Below are 18,618 nucleotides of genomic sequence, written 5' to 3'. Positions count from 1 at the left end.
TATTTGAATGAAAAGATATGCTAATTAGGTACTACCATGTATGGTCAAAAACTATCAAATTTTGTAATGCATTCACTGGCTAATCTAAAAGGCATTGCTGAAGTGAAGGTATTATGAAAGTTAGTGTTCATACAACTTTCTGTAAGACAACTAAATTTGTTGGTACATTTCTTTTTTTAACTGTTTTGCTTATCCAGTCTACATGAAGGTAAATGACTGAAGTTGGCAGTACCTGATTGCACTTTATCAGAGAAACAATTACTCTAAAAAACAAATATATTACTATCAATTCACTGTCTACAATTATAATGTGCTTGTACTTAGCACAGATGACAAGAAATATATACATCAAGTGTTTGACAAACCTTTCAAGATGTTAAAATACACATGAAGCAATTACCTGAAGAATTATAAAAACTGCACCAAATACAACCAGATTGACCATACAAATGATCACAAGAAGAGATGTCATGGAGAAAAATGAAGATCCAACATGGCCTCCAGGAGACCCAGAGCTTAAACTCAAGGCAATGCGTCTCTTATCAGCTGTTACTGCTCCATAACACTGCCCTGTAAGAACATCTGTTGTACAAATTCTAGCACAATGAAAACTGAACATACAAACATACACATACCAAGGGTTTTTCCCCCTTACATCACACCTCCCTCCCTCTGATTTTGGCAAGACACAGCACATCCACAGCAAGGCTGCTTCATTTAATCAGTGACACTCCCCCTCTCCATCCCCTCATGCAGTAACATTGAAGACTGGGAGAAAGACCTTCAGACTGTGTCAAAAACAGAATATAAAGAACAAAGAAATTAAGTGCATATTTACCCACAGGAAAGGAGCAACTTTCATTGGGTCCCATCTAATACTCTCCAATTTTGTATTTTGCCTCAAATTCATGTACAGTTCCAACTTAATCTATATCCTTGATCTCCAATTATCATATTTAGATCTGAACTCACGTATTGTTTCAGCTTGGGCTATATCACTTACTAAACTATTCCAAGTATGCACCTACATGGAAGACTATTTCTTCACATCCTTTAGACATGTGTTCTTATAACATCTTAAAGCTCTCTCATCCTTAATCAAGAGATCTCTTCTCTCAATGCAATCATATCAACTCTTTCTCTTTGACCTTAAGCTTGACAGACCCAATGCTTTTAGTTTCTCCTCATATAGTTTATCTGCCAGGTTGAGTACCAGTTTGGTTGCTGCCCTTTGTATTGTCTCGATCTTGCTGTGGATGTGCTGTGTCTTGCAACACTGCTTCTGACACAGGGCAGTGGGTGAGATGCGGGGATGACCCTTCATCCAAGAGGAGCCAAGATAAAAAGGAGGGAAGGGGGTGGATGGGAGCAGAGAATGTGGGGATGGAATGGGTGTGAGTAGTTTTTATGCCTTTGTTTTTTGACTACCTCCCTTGTATATGTATGTATGTATGCATAGAGGATTTATGGAGAAATGTCAATGTAATATAGTACTGGGAGACCTTAATGCTAGGGTAGGAAATGGTCCAATTGATAGAGTGGTTGGGAAATGTGGAGTTCCAGGAAAGAATCGTAGTGGAGAGTTGATGGTGGAAATTTGTCTAGAAAGAGAGTTGATGATAGCAAATACAGTGTTTCGGAAAAAAGTCAAGCATAAGTACACGTGGGAGAGGGTGGTGGAGAGAAGGGTGGTAGATAGAGCGTTAATGGATTATGTAGTGGTAAATAGGATTATGATAGGAAGAGTTAGGGATGTACATGTGCTAAGGGGAGAGGGTGGGGGAATATCAGATCATTTTTTGGTGGAAGGTAAGTTGAGAGTGGAGGATAGATGGAGAAAGAGGAAAGGGACAAAAGGTAGGGAGGTTCTTAGAGTGAACTCTTTGAATGAAAAGGAAAAGGAGAAGGAGTACGAAAAGAAGCTGAAGGATAGAGTAGACCTAGGTGTGGAGGAGGAATGGGGATGGTTCAAGGAGGGAGTCACAAAGTGTTCAAGGATGGTGTGTGGAACAAGAAGGACAGGAGGAAATAGAAGGAAGGGTAGTGAATGGTGGGATGAGGAAACAAAGAAGGTTGTAGAAGAGAAGAGGCGAGCTTTCACAGATTGGTTACAAAATAGGACGAGGGAGTCATATGAGAAGTACAAAGAAAAGAAAAGAGAAGTAAAGCAAAAGGTAAAGGAGGCAAAGAGGAGAGCAGATGTGAAATGGGGTAAGAGTATGACAGAAAATTTTGAAAGTAATAAAAAGATGTTTTGGAAAGAAATTAAAAGAGGAAGAGGAGGCGAATCAAGTAGAGAAGAAAAGGTAAAAGGTGCAGATGGAGAGATGATAATGGAAGATAAGGCAGTAAGGGGAAGATGGGCAGAATATTTTAGGGAGTTACTAAATGTGAAGGAGGATAGGGAGGGAAAGATAGGTGTAGTGGGAAATGCTAAGGAAATTACTGTGATGAGTGAGGAAAATGGAGGAGAAATAAGAAAGGATGAAGTGAAGGCAGTTGTTAAGATGATGAAAGCAGGTAAGGCACCTGGTCTGGAAGGATGCCATTCAGAATGTCTGAATAAGGGAGGTACAGTGATGGTGGACTGGCTGGTGAGGTTATTTAATGTTTGCTGGAGAGAGGGTAGAGTGCTGGAGGACTGGAGGAGTGCCTGTATAGTTCCTCTTTACAAGGGAAAAGGGGACAAGTGTGAATGTAGTAGTTTCAGAGGGATTAGCTTGTTAAGTGTAGTTGTTTTTGTTGTTGTTGTTGTTGTCGTTCCCTAGACTGTCTGTCCGAGCAGTCCCGTCTCCCCAAGGAATGCCATAGCCGAAACTGGGTTTTCCCACAAATCCTTTATAGAGCGTATGTTGTGTTGTTTGCGTGCATGATTGTGTATAATGCAGTCTTCCATTATGTGTTGTATGGTATGGGGTGAAGTGTTACATCCTGGGCATCTGTTCACAACGCGGTCATCCAGCCTCTTCTGGTAGCTTAGAAGTGCTGGGTGGTGACCGCACCGCAGTCTGGCCAAGTGGACTCTGTCCTTTCGTGGGAGAGAGGATTCAGAAGGGTGGATATCAGGGGTCTGGCATGCAGCAGTGTGTTGTCTTTCAGTGTGTTAATGGAGCGGTGAGTGATATGATTATGAATATGTTTCCGGAGGCTGGTATTTGGTGGTTGTGGAGGAAGAGAAGAGAGTATCTGTGCGTGATAAAGGTCTTTGGGTGTTGTTTTAATGTTTCTTGGTGTGTGTGGGTGTTCTGCTATGTAGTGTAGCGGGTGTAATGTGTTTGTGGTGGCTGCGGCAAGTGTTTGTGTGCCTCTCATGTCGAGGTGGTCCTTGACTTTGAGGACTTTTGTTTCATGGTGTAAATGGTCTGTAGGTGTTGTATTTGTGCAGCCTGTAATTGTTTTTAGGGCTTTTGTTTTGTATGATTTGAAGGGTGTTGTGGTGTGTCTCACTGAGATTAGGAGCCCATGCAGGACTCGCATAATTCAACACTGAGTGTATGCATTGTTTGTATATTGTTATATTAGTTTCTTTGTTTTGTCCAAATGTTGTTCCAGTGATTGACTTAAGTGCGTTAAGTCTGGGTGTGCATTTGTTTTTTATGTTTGTGATGTGTTGTTTGAAAGACATGGATGTATCATATGTTACACCAAGAATTTTCAGTGTGTTTGTGTGTGGTATTAGAGTGTTGTTGATGTAGAGATGAGGTATGTATTTGTGTTCTTTTGTCCAGTTGGTGAGAAGTGTTGCTGTAGATTTGGTTGGAGCTATTTTGAGTCTGTTTGTGATGAACCATGTGTTGAGTGTGTCAAGGTATGGCTGGATTATTTCTGCAGCTTTGTCTGTGTTACGATGTGTGCATGTGATTGTTATGTCATCTGCGTAGGAAGAGATTTGTATTTCTGAGGTGTCTGGCGTGGGTAAGTCATGCATGTATAGATTAAATAGTGTGGGGGATAGAACTGAGCCCTGTGGTACTCCGTTCTTAATGTTTCTGATGTGCGATGATTGGCCATTATATGACACATAAGCATTCCTACCTGCCAGATAATTGGCCAGCCATCTTTTGGTGTTATTGTGCATGTCTGTGTTATATATTTTATTTGTTAGGTTGTGGCGGGGGATAGCATCAAAAGCTTTACTAATGTCTAATGTTATAAGAAGTGTTCTTTGGTGGGGCCTATCTGAATTGATGCCATCTAAAATTCTTTGTGTGAGGTTTGTCAGAAGAGTGTTTGTGGAGTGTAGTGGCCTAAAACCGTGTTGTGAGTCAGCAAGGGGAATATATGGTGTGACAAGTTTAAGTATTAGGCGTTCAATGACTTTAGAGGGGGTGCAGAGAAGTGTGATTGGGCGGTGCGATGTTGGGATTGTTGGGTCTTTGTTCGGTTTTGGAATGGTGATTATTTTACCATGCTTCCAGATGTCGGGTATAGTGTTGTGTGAATAGCTGTAGTTTGCAATGTTTGTGAGTGCATGTATACCTTGTGGTCCAATGTGTTTTAGGTGGATGTTGCTTATGTTATCAGGGCCACAGGCAGATGAGTGCTTGAGACTATGTATTATGAGTTTTGTCTGACTGTCTATGAAGGGTATATAGTCTGAGTCTGTGGGAAAGTCTTTCTTACGTCGAATGGTGCGTCGGTCGTCAGGGTGAGAAGTGAGATGGCTTGTCTGTGTAAAATGACGTATGAGTGCGTTTGCCTGTTGTCTGTTTGAGGGTAGATTATCTGTTGTTGTGAATATTGCTGCGTGAGAGCGTGTAGTGTTACTGTTGGATAGTGTAATGCTGTTGAGTGTTTTGTACAATTTGCTGGTGTTTGTTTTGTGATCAAGTGTATTGATAAAGTTTTGCCAATTTTGTGTTTTTTTTCATGTATTTTATTGGCAATCACAGTGTTTAGTGTTTGTATTTGGTCTGCTATGTTTTGAGGGATAGGTGTGGGGGTACCGTGTTTAAGTGTGTCACGTTGTCTGATGAGGCTTTGGATTTCTGGTGTGAAGTTGGGGTTGTGTGATTTTCTGTTGCCTCTAGGGATATATCTCTTGTCTGCATTTTGTATGATTGTATTAAAAGTGTGCACAGCATTGTTTATGTTTGTGATTGGTGTACTGTTAAGTGTTTCAAAATGTTGTTCTGTCTCTTCAGTAAAAGCTTCCCAGTTAGCTCTCTTGTAATTGGTGTAAGTGTGTCTGTGGCCAACTGGGGTGCATCTTGTTTTGGTGGTGATGATGATTGGAAGGTGGTCAGAGCCAAGGGTTCCGACCACTCTCCATGATGTTGTTGGGGTTAGGCAGGGGGAGCAAAAGGTGATATCAGGAGAGGAGGGAGTGTAGAGGGCTTGGTGTGGGATAGGAAGAGAGTTGTTGGGAAGGCTTATGGGAGGATCTTGATTGAGAGGATTAGGAGAGGAACAGAGGGAGTAATTGGTGAGGAACAGTGTGGATTTAGGACAGGTAGAGGTTGTGTAGATCAGATCTTTGTGGTAAGACAGATATGTGAGAAAGCTATAGGAAAGGGGAAGGATGTTTTTTGGGCTTTTATGGATCTGGAAAAGGCTTACGATAGGGTAGACAGAAAGGCATTGTGGGAGGTTATGCAGATATACGGGATAGGAGGAAAGCTTCAAGGGAGCTGTCAAGAGTTTTTATGAGAGTAGTAGAGCTTGTGTCAGGATTAGAAATGGAGAGAGTGAGTGGTTCGAGGTAAAGGTGGGACTTCGTCAAGGATGTGTTATGTCGCCCTGGCTGTTCAACTTATACATGGATGGGGTAGTGCAAGAGGTGAATGCAAGGGTAGTGGGTCAGGGATTGGAGATGGTTAAAGAAAATGGAGAAAAGTGGGAGGTGAGCCAGCTATTGTTTGTGGACGACACTGCGCTTGTGGCAGGATCGGAGGAGGGACTGAGGAAGTTGGTGGCAGAGTTTGGGAAAGTATGTGATAGAAGAAAGCTAAAGATAAATGTGGGTAAAAGTAAGGTGATGAGATGTACAAGGGGTGAAAGTGGCAGTAGACTGGAAGTGAGCATTAAGGGAGAGTGACTGGAGGAAGTGGATAGTTTTTGATACTTGGGTGCAAATGTGGCAGGAAAAGGTGGAGTGGAGGTGGAGGTAGAATGTAGATTGAGAGAAGCGAGTAAATGCCTTGGTGGATTAAAAAGTGTAATGAGGAATACACATTTGGGAATGGATGCTAAGAGGAGACTGTATGAAGGAGTGATTGTGCCAACAGCACTGTATGGGGCAGAAACATGGAACATAAGAGAGGAAGAGAGAAGGAGTTTAAATGTGTTTGAGATGAGGTGTCTGAGAAGTATGATGGGGGTTACTAGGCTGGATAGAGTGAGAAATGAGGAGGTGAGGAGGAGAACGGAGGTGGAAAGGGAGTTGGGAGATAGGGTTGATGAAAGAATATTAAGATGGTTTGGACACATGGAAAGAATGAGTGAAGAAAGACTGGTAAAAGAGATATGGAGGGAGAGAACATGAGGGGACATCCTAGGATGAAGTGGATGGATGGGGTGAAGGGGGCTTTGGGGAAGAGGGGAATGTCTGTTGAGGAAGGACAGGAGAGGACAGAAGACAGGGGTGAATGGAGAATGGTTGTATATGGATGATGTTGTGATGCATGAGGTGGAATGGGCGGGGGGATGGTGGGTGAGGTAGTATGTGTGAGCAAAATTTGACGCAGCCCAAAGGGATTTCTCCCCGTCTTTTCCTTTTATGCATGGGGGGACGGAGAATGGGGGTCGCCGATTTAATGAAGCAGCCTTGCTGTGGATGTGCTGTGTCTTGCAACACTGCTTCTGACCCAGGGCAGTGGACAAGGTGCAGGGATGACCCGTCATCCAGGAGGTGCTAAGATAAGAGGGAGGGTGGAGGGGTGTGGAGTGTATTCAGGGATGGAATGGGTGGGAATGATTTTATGCCTTTTCCTTTTTGGCTACCTCCCTTGTAAGGGGGAAAAAGCCTTGGTATATGTATGTATGTATTTATCTATATTTACCAAGGGCTTTTTCCCCCTTGTAAAGGAGGTAGCCAAGTCAAAAGGCACATACCATCTCCCATCCACCACCCTTTCTTCCCTCTCATCTTTTGTTCCTCATGGATGATGGGTCATCCCTATATCCTGCCCACCACCCTCTGCTTTAAATCTAAAGCTGAAAACACAATTACTAGACATTCCAATTTGACCATGACCTTACCTGTGGATGGGTCGCATCTACAACAATCTGTTTCAAGATCAAAGGAGTCTGTGGAGGGAGAGCAGCATGGACGACACATGCGAGTGGAGGGATGGAGAGAGAGTGGAGGCTGGCAAGATGTGCAGCCATCTGCACCACCTGACTGGCATGTGAGGCAGGAGTTGTGACATGCAGCACAACCACCTAGTTCCTCATTAAAATAATTTCCAGCTCTACACTCTAGACAAATTCCACCATCTAAAGTTTGATACTCATGACAAGAAGTGCAATCTCGAAGACCAGAACCTGAAATGTAATTCAAGTTTTACCAAGTTTGATTAAGATTACTTTGAAATGTGAAGTGGAAAACAACTAAAAAACATATCTGATTATTACATTCTACACAAAAAAATCATGAAACACTTGAAGTGAACATCTTTAACTATGAAGCACATCCTTAAAATCTTACCTTTACAAGTTTTACAGTTATGGTAGCAGGGAAGGCATTCTGTATTTGAGGCATAAAATGCAGGAGGACATCCTTTCCGGCAGGATGTTCCAAGTAATAAAGATTCTGGGAAGCATGATGCACACTGATCACTTCCTGGACCAAAGCAGGTTTGGCATGAAGCATCACAAGGTGTGCAGATTCCTCGGTCACTGAACATACTGTTGGTGAAAACAACACTCTAGTCCATTTAACTAGCATTGTTGGAAATAATGTGCTGTAATCATTTGAGTTGAAGTGTTTGATAAGTATGATAGGTACCATATAGGTGGATAGAAATATGTGGTGCTGAGGTAGTGAATTGGGTAGGAAAAAGAGTTGGAGATCAAGAAGTGGTGAGGTGGTTTGGACACAAAGACTGGTAGAGTGCATGAAAACCAGAAATGGAAGTAGTGAACTTGAGAGCAAAACCAAGAATACAGTGGATGGATGAAGTAAAGGGGGCACTGGATTTAAGATGAATGTCTGCTGACCAAAGTATAGGGAGTGCAAATGCCAGGAGTGAGTGGTTACAAATAGATGAAAAAATGATATGGCTTAAGGGGGTTTTCTTGTCTGCTCCAAAAGATTTTGAAGTAGATGAAGGGAGGGGGTCACTACAGAATGAAGTGTCAGGCCCCACTGTGGAGGTGCTTTGTCTAGCTGCATTGCCTTTGAACTGAGCTGTGTGACATGGGACAGGGATGGCCTTTCATTCGCAAGTTACTAAGCTGGAAGGGGTGATGACTGGGTTTTGGATGGGTGTATACTTTGACTTGGCCAGCCCTTATAAGGGGAGAGAATGACCCTTTGGTATCTGTGCAATTATTTCTATAGTAATAATTAATACATACATACATTTACCATGAGCTTCTTCTCACTTACCAGGGAGGTAGTGAAAGTCAAATGGCATAATTCCACTTCCACCCATTTCACCCCCACCCACTCCACTTCCATCCACCATCCCTCCCTACCTCTCCTCTCTGCTCCTCATAGACTGATGGGTCATCCCTGCATCCTGCCCATTGTGCTGGGTCAGAAGCAAGACACAGCACATCCACAGCAATAATCAATGATTAACACTTAAAACACAACATTAATTCATGATTAACACTTAAAACACAGCAATAATTAATGATTAACACTTAGAAAAATAATAATCATTACTATTGCTACTGTCACTTAGAGTTTTACAGACTGAAAATTCACAGGCCCACAATAATTGATATTAGTCCTTGGGCCCTCCAGATCCCCCAATAGATCTCTGAAAAAACAAAAAAAAAAACAATGGAATGTTGTTTGTGCTGTATTAGTGTGGGCCTGTTTTTGTTATTAGCCTGCAGTCACAAAAATGGACCATATGCTAGCTGTCATCTCTCCTGTGAGAAGAGGTAAAGGAAATACAGTCTAAGCTGATAAGAGATATTGGGTCTGGTCTGGGGACTAATTATCAACACTTCAGGGATTGCATCTTCAGATAATAGAAATGAGGGTGCTGATGGACTTGGAATACAAGTAGCACAGAAATGATTCTCTCTGCCATCCCCTTTACAGATATCCACTCAGTCCCATACATATATTTATATAGTATGCACAGACACACACACAAACAAACCTCAGTGGTGTAATGCAACAAAAGATTAACTGACCCATCAGGACATGCAGCTAGGCATCTATTGTTGTGCAGGAAGAACCGGTTCTCACAAACACTGCAATTGGTGTATGAGGAACACGAGGAACATCCATTAGGACATGGCACACATTGCCCTCGCAAGGCAAAGTAGCCACTTGGGCAAGTGCCAACACATGTGGATTTGTGTAGTTTTAATTGGCGTGCACAATGTAGACAATCTGTGCTATTTGGCCCAATGCAAGAAAGGCAGGATGGATGACATGAGTGACAACCCTGTTTGTCCATGAACTCATCTGAAAAAATTAAACCAATAAGAATATGCTCTCTTAAAGTGGGTTTAAAAATGTTGCAGTTGATAATATTTGTAAATCTAGAATGATACTTACTGACTTTGCAATTTTCTTTTCTCATGGCTACACAACTTCCAGATTTAAGTCTCCAACCTTCTAAACATGATGAACAGGAATTACTGCTGCATGTGGCACAACCTGATGGACAGAGCACACATGCTCTGGTATTCTGTTCACCATACATTCCTGTAGCATATGATGAAGTTGTATATTTAATTGGCAAATATGCAAAACTATCCATATGTATCAATTCCTTATGTGAAATAATGCAATTTAAAGGTATGGAGCAAGGAACAACATCTATATTGAAACAACACTATCAAAGTTCTTTAACATACCTTTGGGACACTGGTGGGCACATCTTCCTTGAGACATAAAAGTTTGTTCTGGACATGTAGCACAGTGAACATTTGTTCCCCCTACACAACTGGAGCATTCTGGGTGACATGGCTCACATCTGGTGACAAGAAAACAAAATCTGTAACACCTATAGACACTTCATAAACACAGGTATGGTTCAAACTTAATCTGTATAATTGGAAATCAAGGTTATAGATTAAGTTGGAGATGAGACGCAATGAACATTACCCTTTTTCCTGTATACCACAATTAGGTAAATACAGCTGGCCCAAATCATATACATACATACATATACCAAAGGCCCTCTTCCCCCTTACAAGGGAGGTAGCTAAAAAACTAGGCATAAAAACCACTCCCACCCATTCCATCCCTATCACACTCCACTCTCCTCCACACTCTTCCCTCCCTCTTATCATGGCACCTCCTGGATGACGGGTCATCCCTGCATCTTGTCCACTGCCCTGTGTCAGAAGCAGTGTCACAAGACATCTTCATTAAATCAGCAACCCCCTTCTCCATCCCCTTGTGCAGAAAAGGAAAAGACAGGGAGAAATCCCTTCAGACTGCATCAAATTTTTCTCACAAATACTCCCTCATCTCCCATCCCTCATAAGATGCCTATTACATAAATTTCATATACCAACAATAAACATGAGTAACAATGTATTCTATACATTTTGCTTTACAGTATACCCTCACTCATTCGCGGTTCACTGTTCATGTCCCCGCATACTCGTGGATTTTGCTCGCAAAGATTTATTTTCATAATTTCAGTTATTTCATGAATTTCTTAGGCCATTTTTAGCAGAAAAACGCTCACATTCACCCTAACTGGTAAATAATTTTAAAATAACAATGTCAGTTAATATAAAATAAAAAATTAGAAAAGAGAGATGATACAGTATAACTGGTAAATAATTTTAAAATAACAATGTCAGTAAATATAAAATAAAAAATTAGAAAAGAGAGATGATACAGTATAACTGGTAAATAACTTTAAAATAACAATGTCAGTAAATATAAAATAAAAAATTAGAAAAGAGAGATGATACAGTATAACTGGTAAATAATTTTAAAATAACAATGTCAGTTACGAGCTTTAATTTCTCCTTCCTGCTGATTGGCTGCAGACGATGTGATGTCACAAGCTTCTTCATGAGTGAGAGGCTAAACAGCTCTCTCTCTCAGTCACGTGCAGGTTTTCAAAGTGATTGTTTGAATTCAAGTTTTTGTTGTGACATGGCACTTCAAGACATGAAAAAAGAAGCACTAAACGTATGTTGGAAAAAACTGTGGCCAGAATGTGTACATGACTACAAAGGCTTCTCATCTGATGAAATTCATCATGATGCTGTCAACAAGTCAGTGAAACTGGCCCAGTTAATCGGGGGTGATGGCTTTGATAATGTAACTCACGAGGAGTTCAATGAACTCACTGATACCCACTCTCAGCCTCTGATGGATGAAGATTTGGCAGAGCTGACGAAGTCTGCAGAAGAAGAAGAAACAGAGGACCAGGAAGACCCATTACAAGAGGAAGAGAATGAGGGTCTGACTCTAGAACTGTTGGCTGAACTCATGCGAACAGCAAAGGAACTGCAAGAGAAAGCTAAATCATGGGACCCTTACATGGTTCTTTTTCTACAGTTCTCAAATGCAACTGATTCATCCATGTCAACATACAAAACCCTTTTCACCACTATGAAACAAAATGAAGCCAGCTGCCAATGACCATGTTCCTAACAAAGGTCAAGAAAAGTAACCAAGCCACCTGAAGAAAATACTACACCACCTCCTGATTCTCCTGAAGAAACAACACCTCCTCATGAAGTGCCTGAAGAGGAGGAATTGCCTGAACTGCTGTAAAGCAGCAGTTAAGCTGTGCCATACATCAGTGTCACCAAAGTCATCCTCATCGTATGGTACAGCAAATATCATCATTCATTATTGGCGAGTACAATAAAATTAAAATGTTTTTAATTTATCATTACTACATATTACTACATTATTACTGTATTAATGAGTAAGATTGTCTTTAGAATGTGTTTGGGAAGCATATTTTAGCATATATAATATCATACATAGGTATTTTAAAACTGCATCAATAATTCATGGATTTTCGTGATTCGCGGGAGGGGAAGGAATGTAACCCCCGTGAATAGCGGGGGGATATTATATTTGGTTGGTTACTCCATTGGGAATTTTTAATGGGTTATGATTTAAAGGTTGCATATAACTTCATATGTGATTTGTGGAGGGCTCAGATCTTGTATAGCTTGTATATAGACTGATCTATGGATAATGCTGTGACCTTATACACATCAAAACAAAGTAATGTCATAGCACATATGTAAAATAATACTAATGACCCACTTTCAGAGAATAATAGGCGAAAGTAAAAAGATCCGTATATTTCGATCACATCTGCTGAAGAGGATCACAGTAAGTGATCGAAATATACAGATCTTTTTACTTTCACCTATTCTTCTCCAAAAGTGAGAAAGCTATAGGAAAGGGGAAGGATGTTTTTTGGGCTTTTATGGATCTGGAAAAGGCTTATGACAGGGTAGACAGAAAGGCACTGTGGGAGGTTTTGCGGACTTACGGGTTAGGAGGAAAGCTTTTAGGAGCTGTCAAAAGTTTTTATGAAGGTAGTAGAGCTTGTGTCAGGATTGGAAATGGAGAGAGTGAGTGGTTTGAGGTAAAGGTGGGACTTCGTCAAGGATGCGTTATGTTGCCCTGGCTGTTCAACTTATACATGGATGGGGTAGTGCGAGAGGTAAATGCAAGGGTAGTGGGTCAGGGATTGGAGATGGTTAAAGAAAATGGAGAAAAGTGGGAGGTGAGCCAGCTGTTGTTTGCGGACAACACTGCGCTTGTGGCAGGATCGGAAGAGGGATTGAGGAAGTTGGTGACAGAGTTTGGGAGAGTGTGTAATAGAAGAAAGCTGAGGATAAATGTGGGTAAAAGTAAGGTGATGAGATGTACAAGGGGTGAAAGTGGCAGTAGACTGGAAGTGAGCATTAAGGGAAAGCGACTGGAGGAAGTGGATAGTTTTAGATACTTGGGTGCAAATGTGGCAGGAAAAGGTGGAGTGAAGGTGGAGGTAGAATGTAGATTGAGAGAAGCGAGTAAATGCCTTGGTGGATTAAAAAGTGTAATGAGGAATAGATATTTGGGAATGGATGCTAAGAGGAGACTGTATGAAGGAGTGATTGTGCCAACAGCACTGTATGGGGCAGAAACATGGAACATAAGAGAAGAAGAGAGAAGGAGTTTGAATGTGTTTGAGATGAGGTGTCTGAGAAGTATGATGGGGGTTACTAGGCTAGATAGAGTGAGAAATGAGGAGGTGAGGAGGAGAACGGGGGTGGAAAGGGAGTTGGGAGATAGGGTTGATGAAAGAGTATTAGGATGGTTTGGACACATGGAAAGAATGAGTGAAGAAAGACTAGTAAAAGAGATATGGAAGGCAGATGTGGAGGGAGAGGACATGAGGGGACATCCTAGGATGAGGTGGATGGATGGGGTGAAGGGGGCTTTGGGGAAGAGGGGAATGTCTGTTGAGGAAGGACGGGAGAGGACAGAAGACAGGGGTGAATGGAGAATGGTTGTATATGGATGATGTTGTGATGCATGAGGTGAAATGGGCGGGGGGATGGGGGGTGAGGTAGTATGTGTGAGCAAAATTTGACGCAGCCCGAAGGAATTTCTCCCCGTCTTCTCCTTTTATGCATGGGGGGACAGAGAGGGGGGGTTGCCAATTTAATGAAGCGGCCTTGCTGTGGATGTGCTGTGTCTTGTGACACTGCTTCTGACCCAGGGCAGTGGACAAGGTGCAGGGATGACCCGTCATCCAGGAGGTGCTAAGATAAGAGGGAGGGTGGAGGGGTGTGGAGTGTATTCAGGGATGGAATGGGTGGGAATGATTTTATGCCTTTTCCTTTTTGGCTACCTCCCTTGTAAGGGGGAAAAAGCCTTGGTATATGTATTTACATACGCATACCCAATTCCTTGCCCACCAGAGTTAAGGTGCTGGTTCACAGTGCAGCAATACTGAAAATTTCAGCCCTAGGTGGGACTCAAACTCAGATTGCTGAATTTGCAGTTGAAAGTGGTACCACTGCACTGTCAAGCCGTATGTGTGTATATTTACCTAACCCTGTAATAAAAGATTAAGCATTAAAGTAATATCAGTATATTCAACAAACTAAATAAGACACTCACACATTTTCCTGTGACTCGTAAGTACCATGTGGACAAACTGTATGACAGGAGCCATTGTAGAGGAGCAGATGGTGATCACATTTTGTACAAGAATCTGAACCATTGCAGGAAGCACACAGGTTACCACATCTTTCACATGTTGTATTCACTGTAACGAATAAAATCTATATAAGCACACTACTGAACTAATACTGTAGTAGTTTCAGAGTGATCAGTTTGTTGAGCGTAACTGGGAAGGCTTGATTGAGAGGCTTAGGAGAGGAACAGAGGAACAGTGTGGGTTTACAAAAGCTAAGGGTTGCATGAATCAGATTTTTGTAGTAAGGCAGATATGTGAGAAAATTTTAGGAAATGGTAAGAATATTTTTTTAGGCCTTTATGTATTTGGAAAAGGCTTATGACAAGGTAAACATGAAGGTACTGTAGGTATTATAGATATATGGGATAGGAGGAAAGCTGTTGAGAGCAATCAATAGTTCTTACAAGAGTAGAGCCTGTGTTAAAATTAAAAGTGGAGAGGTTTGAGTGGTTTGAGGTAAAGGTGGGATTTTGCCAAGGATGTCATGTCACCAAGGCTGTTCAACTTATACATCGATGTGATGCAAGAGACAAATGCAAGGGTAATGGGTTGGAGATTGTAAATGGTTAAAGAAAATGGAGAAAAATGGGAGATAAGCCACTTCTTGTTTGCTGACGACACTGCAATCATAACGGGATCAGAGGAGGTATTAAGGAAGTTAGTGACAGAGTTTGGAAAAGTGTGCACAAGAAGGAAGTTGAAGATACTGTAAATGTTGGGAAAAGTAAAATGATGAGATGTACAAGGGAAGAGAATGGCAGTAGATACCTTTAAATACTTGTGGGCAAATGTGATGGGAAAGGGAGAAGTGGAGGTGGAGGTAAAATGTAGATTGAGAGAAACGAGTGTCTTGGGGGATTAAAAAGTGTAATGAGAAATAGACATTTAGGAATGGATGGTAAGAGGAGACTGTATGAAGGGGTGATTATGCAAATAGCACTGTATGGGGCAGAAACATGGAACATAAGAAAGAGATTAAATGTGTCCGAGATGAAATGCCTGAGAAGTATGGTAGGGGTCACTAGGCTGGATAGAGTGAGAAATGAGGTGAGGAGGAGAGCAGGGGTGGAAAGGGAGTTGGGAGATAGGGTTGATGAAAGAGTACTGGGATGGTTTGGACACATGGAAAGAATGAGTGAAGAAAGATTAGGAACAGAGGTCTAGAAGGCAGAGATGGAGGGAGTGAACTTGAGGAGGCGACCAATGATGAGATGGATGGATGGGGTAAAAGGGGCATTGGGAAAAAGAGGGATGTCTATTGAGGAAGGAAGGGAGAAGACAGTAGATGAGGTTGAGTGGAGAATGGTTGTGTATGGATGATGCTGTGATGCATAGAAGGGAGTGGGTGGAGGATGGGGGGTGAGGGAGTATGTGTGGAAAATAATCTGATACAGCCCAAAGGAATTTCTCCCCATCTTCTCTTTTTCTGCATGAGGGGAAGGATAAGGGGGGGTCATCAATATAATGAAGTGGCCTTGCTGTGGATGTGCTGAATCTTGCTACACTACTTCTAACCCAGGGCAGTGGACAAGATGCAGGGATGACCTGTCATCCAGGAGGAGCCAAGGTAAGAGGGAGGGAGGGGGGTGAATGGGAATGGAGTATGTGGGGATGGAATGGTGGGAGTGGAGCCTTTGTTTCTTGGTTACCTTCTTTGTAAGAGGGAAAAAGCCTTTGGTATATGTCTGTAAGTGATCAAAAAAGTACAATTAGGATGCAGCCTCTTATAGTTCACAAATATTTGTTTTAGATGTTGGTATAGACATACATAAATACCATAGGCCCTTTCCCCTTAAAAGGGGTTGGCTGAGTCAAAGAATACATCCACTATATGTACACTGAAACCCAATGAACTGCTTCCACAGCAACCTGTCTGGGGTATTGGCTGCATGTTGTCATGGCAAAGTAGCATGCAGTTGATACTTTAGGGTCTATATGGGGTGCCCCTACAGACCAGAGCCACACATCATTTGGTCTGTGATAGAGGACTCTGCTCAAAGAGAAATGATGAAACTTTTATTATACTGCTACTGTCCCTCGGTTATGCTGTCCCCCAACCCCTTGTTGCTGTCCTGTACCATTTCTCTGAATTTCATTTCCTTGTTTTGCCTACCCTGTGGTGGGGGGAAAAGAATGCTGCCACCAAGAATTCCCACTTGGATCGTAAGAGGCAAGAAAAATGGGATGGGGACTGGGACCAAGCATCCACAGAGGACATTCCTAAAAAAAGTAAAGGCATAAGAGGGTCTAGGAGTTTTCTAACCAGCACCCTAAGGTTTGGGTCTTTTAAATGTTCATGGATGTGGTACAGATGAGATTAAAAGGGAAGAGATAGGTAGTATGTTTGTGAGAAGAAAGATGGATGTGTTGGCTTTGAGTGAAACTAAGTTGAGAGGGAAGGGCGAGTGTGAGTTTGGGAGTGTAGTTGGGAGGTTCTCAGGGAGTGAAGAGAAGGCGAAGGTGAGAAGGGGTGGCTATACTAGTAAGTGAAGAGATAGGTAAACATGTAGTGGAGTGGAGTGGAAGGAGGTTTCTTCAAGGATAATGTGGATGAAGGTGGAACTGGGAAAGGAGATGTAGATCTTTGTAAGTGCATATGGGCCTGGTAGTGAGAAGAGTGTAGAAGAAAGGGAGGCTTTTTGTATAGATTTAAATGAGTGCATAGAGGGATTTGGGAGGAACATCATTGTAGTAGTATTGGGAGACTTTAATGCTAGGGTAGGAAATGAACCAAATGATGGAGTGGTTGGGAAATGTGGAGTTCCGGGAAAGAATCATAGTGAAGAGTTGATGGTGGAGACATGTCTAGAAAGAGAGTTGATGATAGCAAATACAGTATTTTGGAAGAAAGTCAAGCATAAGTACATATGGGAGAGGGTGGTGGATGGGTGGTAGAGCGTTAATGGACTATGTAGTGGTAGATAGGAGTATAATAGGAAGAGTTAAGGATGTACATGTGCTAAGGGGAGAGAGTGGGGGAATATCAGATCATTTTTTGGTGGAAGGTAAGTTGGGAGTGGAGGATAGATGGAGAAAGAGGAAGAGGACAAAAGGTTGGGAGGTGCTTAGAGTGAACTCTTTAAATGAAAGTACAGGAAGAAGCTGAGAGAGGAGTGGGAGGGAGTAAAGGATAGAGTATAGCTAGGAGTGGAGGAGGAATGGGGATGGTTCAAGAAGGGAGTCACAAAGTAGGCAAAGATGGTGTGTGGAACAAGAAGGATGAGAAGAAATAGAAGGAAGGGTAGTGAATGGTGGGATCAGGAAACAAAGAAAGTTGTAGAAGAGAAGAAGTGAGCTTTCACAGATTGGTTACAAAATAGGATGAGGGAGTCATATGAGAGGTACAAGGAAAAGAAAAGAGAAGTAAAGCACAAGGTAAAGGAGGCAAAGAGAAGAACAGATGTGAAATGGGGTAAGAGTATGACAGAGAATTTTGAAAGTATTTAAAAGATGTTTTGGAAAGAAATTAAGAGAGGAAGAGAAAAAAATCAAGTAGAGAAGAAAAGGTAAAAGGTGCAGATGGAGAGATGATAATGGAAGAGAAGGCAGTAAGGGGAAGATGGGCAGAGTATTTTAGGGAGTTGCTAAATGTGAAGGAGGATAGAGAGGGAAAGATAGTTGCAATGGGAAGTGCTAAGAAAATGACTGTGATGAGTGAGGAAAATGGAGGAGAAATAAGAAAGGATGAAGTGAAGGCAGTTGTTAAGATGATGAGAGCAGGAAAGGCACCTGGTCTGGATGGATGCCATGTAGAATGTCTAAAAAAAAAAAAAAAAAAAGGAGGTACAGTTATGGTGGACTGGCTGATGAGGTTATTTAATGTTTGCTGGAGGAGTGCCTGTATAGTTCCACTCTACCAGGGAAAAGGGGACAAGTGTGAGTTAAGTAGTTTCAGAGGGATTAGCTTGTTAAGTGTAGCTGGGAAGGCTTATGGGAGAATCTTGATTGAGAGGATTAGGAGAGGAACGGAGGGAGTAATTGGCAAGAAACAGTGTGGATTTAGGACAAGTCTAGGTTGCGTAGATCACATTTTTGTGGTAAGACAGATATGTGACAAAGCTATAGGAAAAGGTAAGGATGTTTTTTGGGCCTTTATGGATCTGGAAAAGGCTTATGACAGGGTAGACAGGAAGGCACTGTGGGAGATATTGCAGATAGACGGGATGGGAAGAAAGCTTCTAGGAGCTGTCAAGAGTTTTTATAAGAGTAGTAGAGCATGTGTAAGGATTAGAAATGGAGAGAGTGGTTGTTGTTGTTGTTGTTGTTGTCGTTCCCTAGACTGTCTGTCCGAGCAGTCCCGTCT

At 42.0% G+C, this 18,618-nt stretch overlaps 2 protein-coding genes across 2 annotated transcripts in view; one reads left to right on the top strand and one right to left on the bottom strand.

Moving 5' to 3' along the window:
• The window catches only part of Fur2 (furin-like protease 2), an 822,743-nt gene that overhangs the window by 2,054 nt on the left and 802,071 nt on the right, over positions 1-18,618 (bottom strand). The window contains exons 16-22 of the mRNA XM_076187899.1: positions 14,237-14,384; positions 9,988-10,106; positions 9,686-9,835; positions 9,316-9,592; positions 7,649-7,848; positions 7,201-7,485; positions 401-570 (exon numbers count right to left, since the gene is read on the bottom strand). Coding sequence (XP_076044014.1) covers positions 401-570; positions 7,201-7,485; positions 7,649-7,848; positions 9,316-9,592; positions 9,686-9,835; positions 9,988-10,106; positions 14,237-14,384 — 1,349 coding nt within the window. The remainder of the gene's footprint in view (positions 1-400; positions 571-7,200; positions 7,486-7,648; positions 7,849-9,315; positions 9,593-9,685; positions 9,836-9,987; positions 10,107-14,236; positions 14,385-18,618) is intronic.
• Positions 1-18,618, top strand: part of LOC143027040 (45 kDa calcium-binding protein-like) — a 57,468-nt gene that overhangs the window by 30,140 nt on the left and 8,710 nt on the right. The window lies entirely within an intron of this gene.

This window comes from Oratosquilla oratoria, chromosome 7, assembly GCF_046742065.1.
Source record: "Oratosquilla oratoria isolate Oo_2021 chromosome 7, ASM4674206v1, whole genome shotgun sequence".
Classification (NCBI taxonomy): domain Eukaryota; kingdom Metazoa; phylum Arthropoda; class Malacostraca; order Stomatopoda; family Squillidae; genus Oratosquilla; species Oratosquilla oratoria.
The sequence above is the reverse complement of the archived record's forward strand: the minus strand, read 5'-3'. Positions and strand labels throughout refer to the sequence as shown.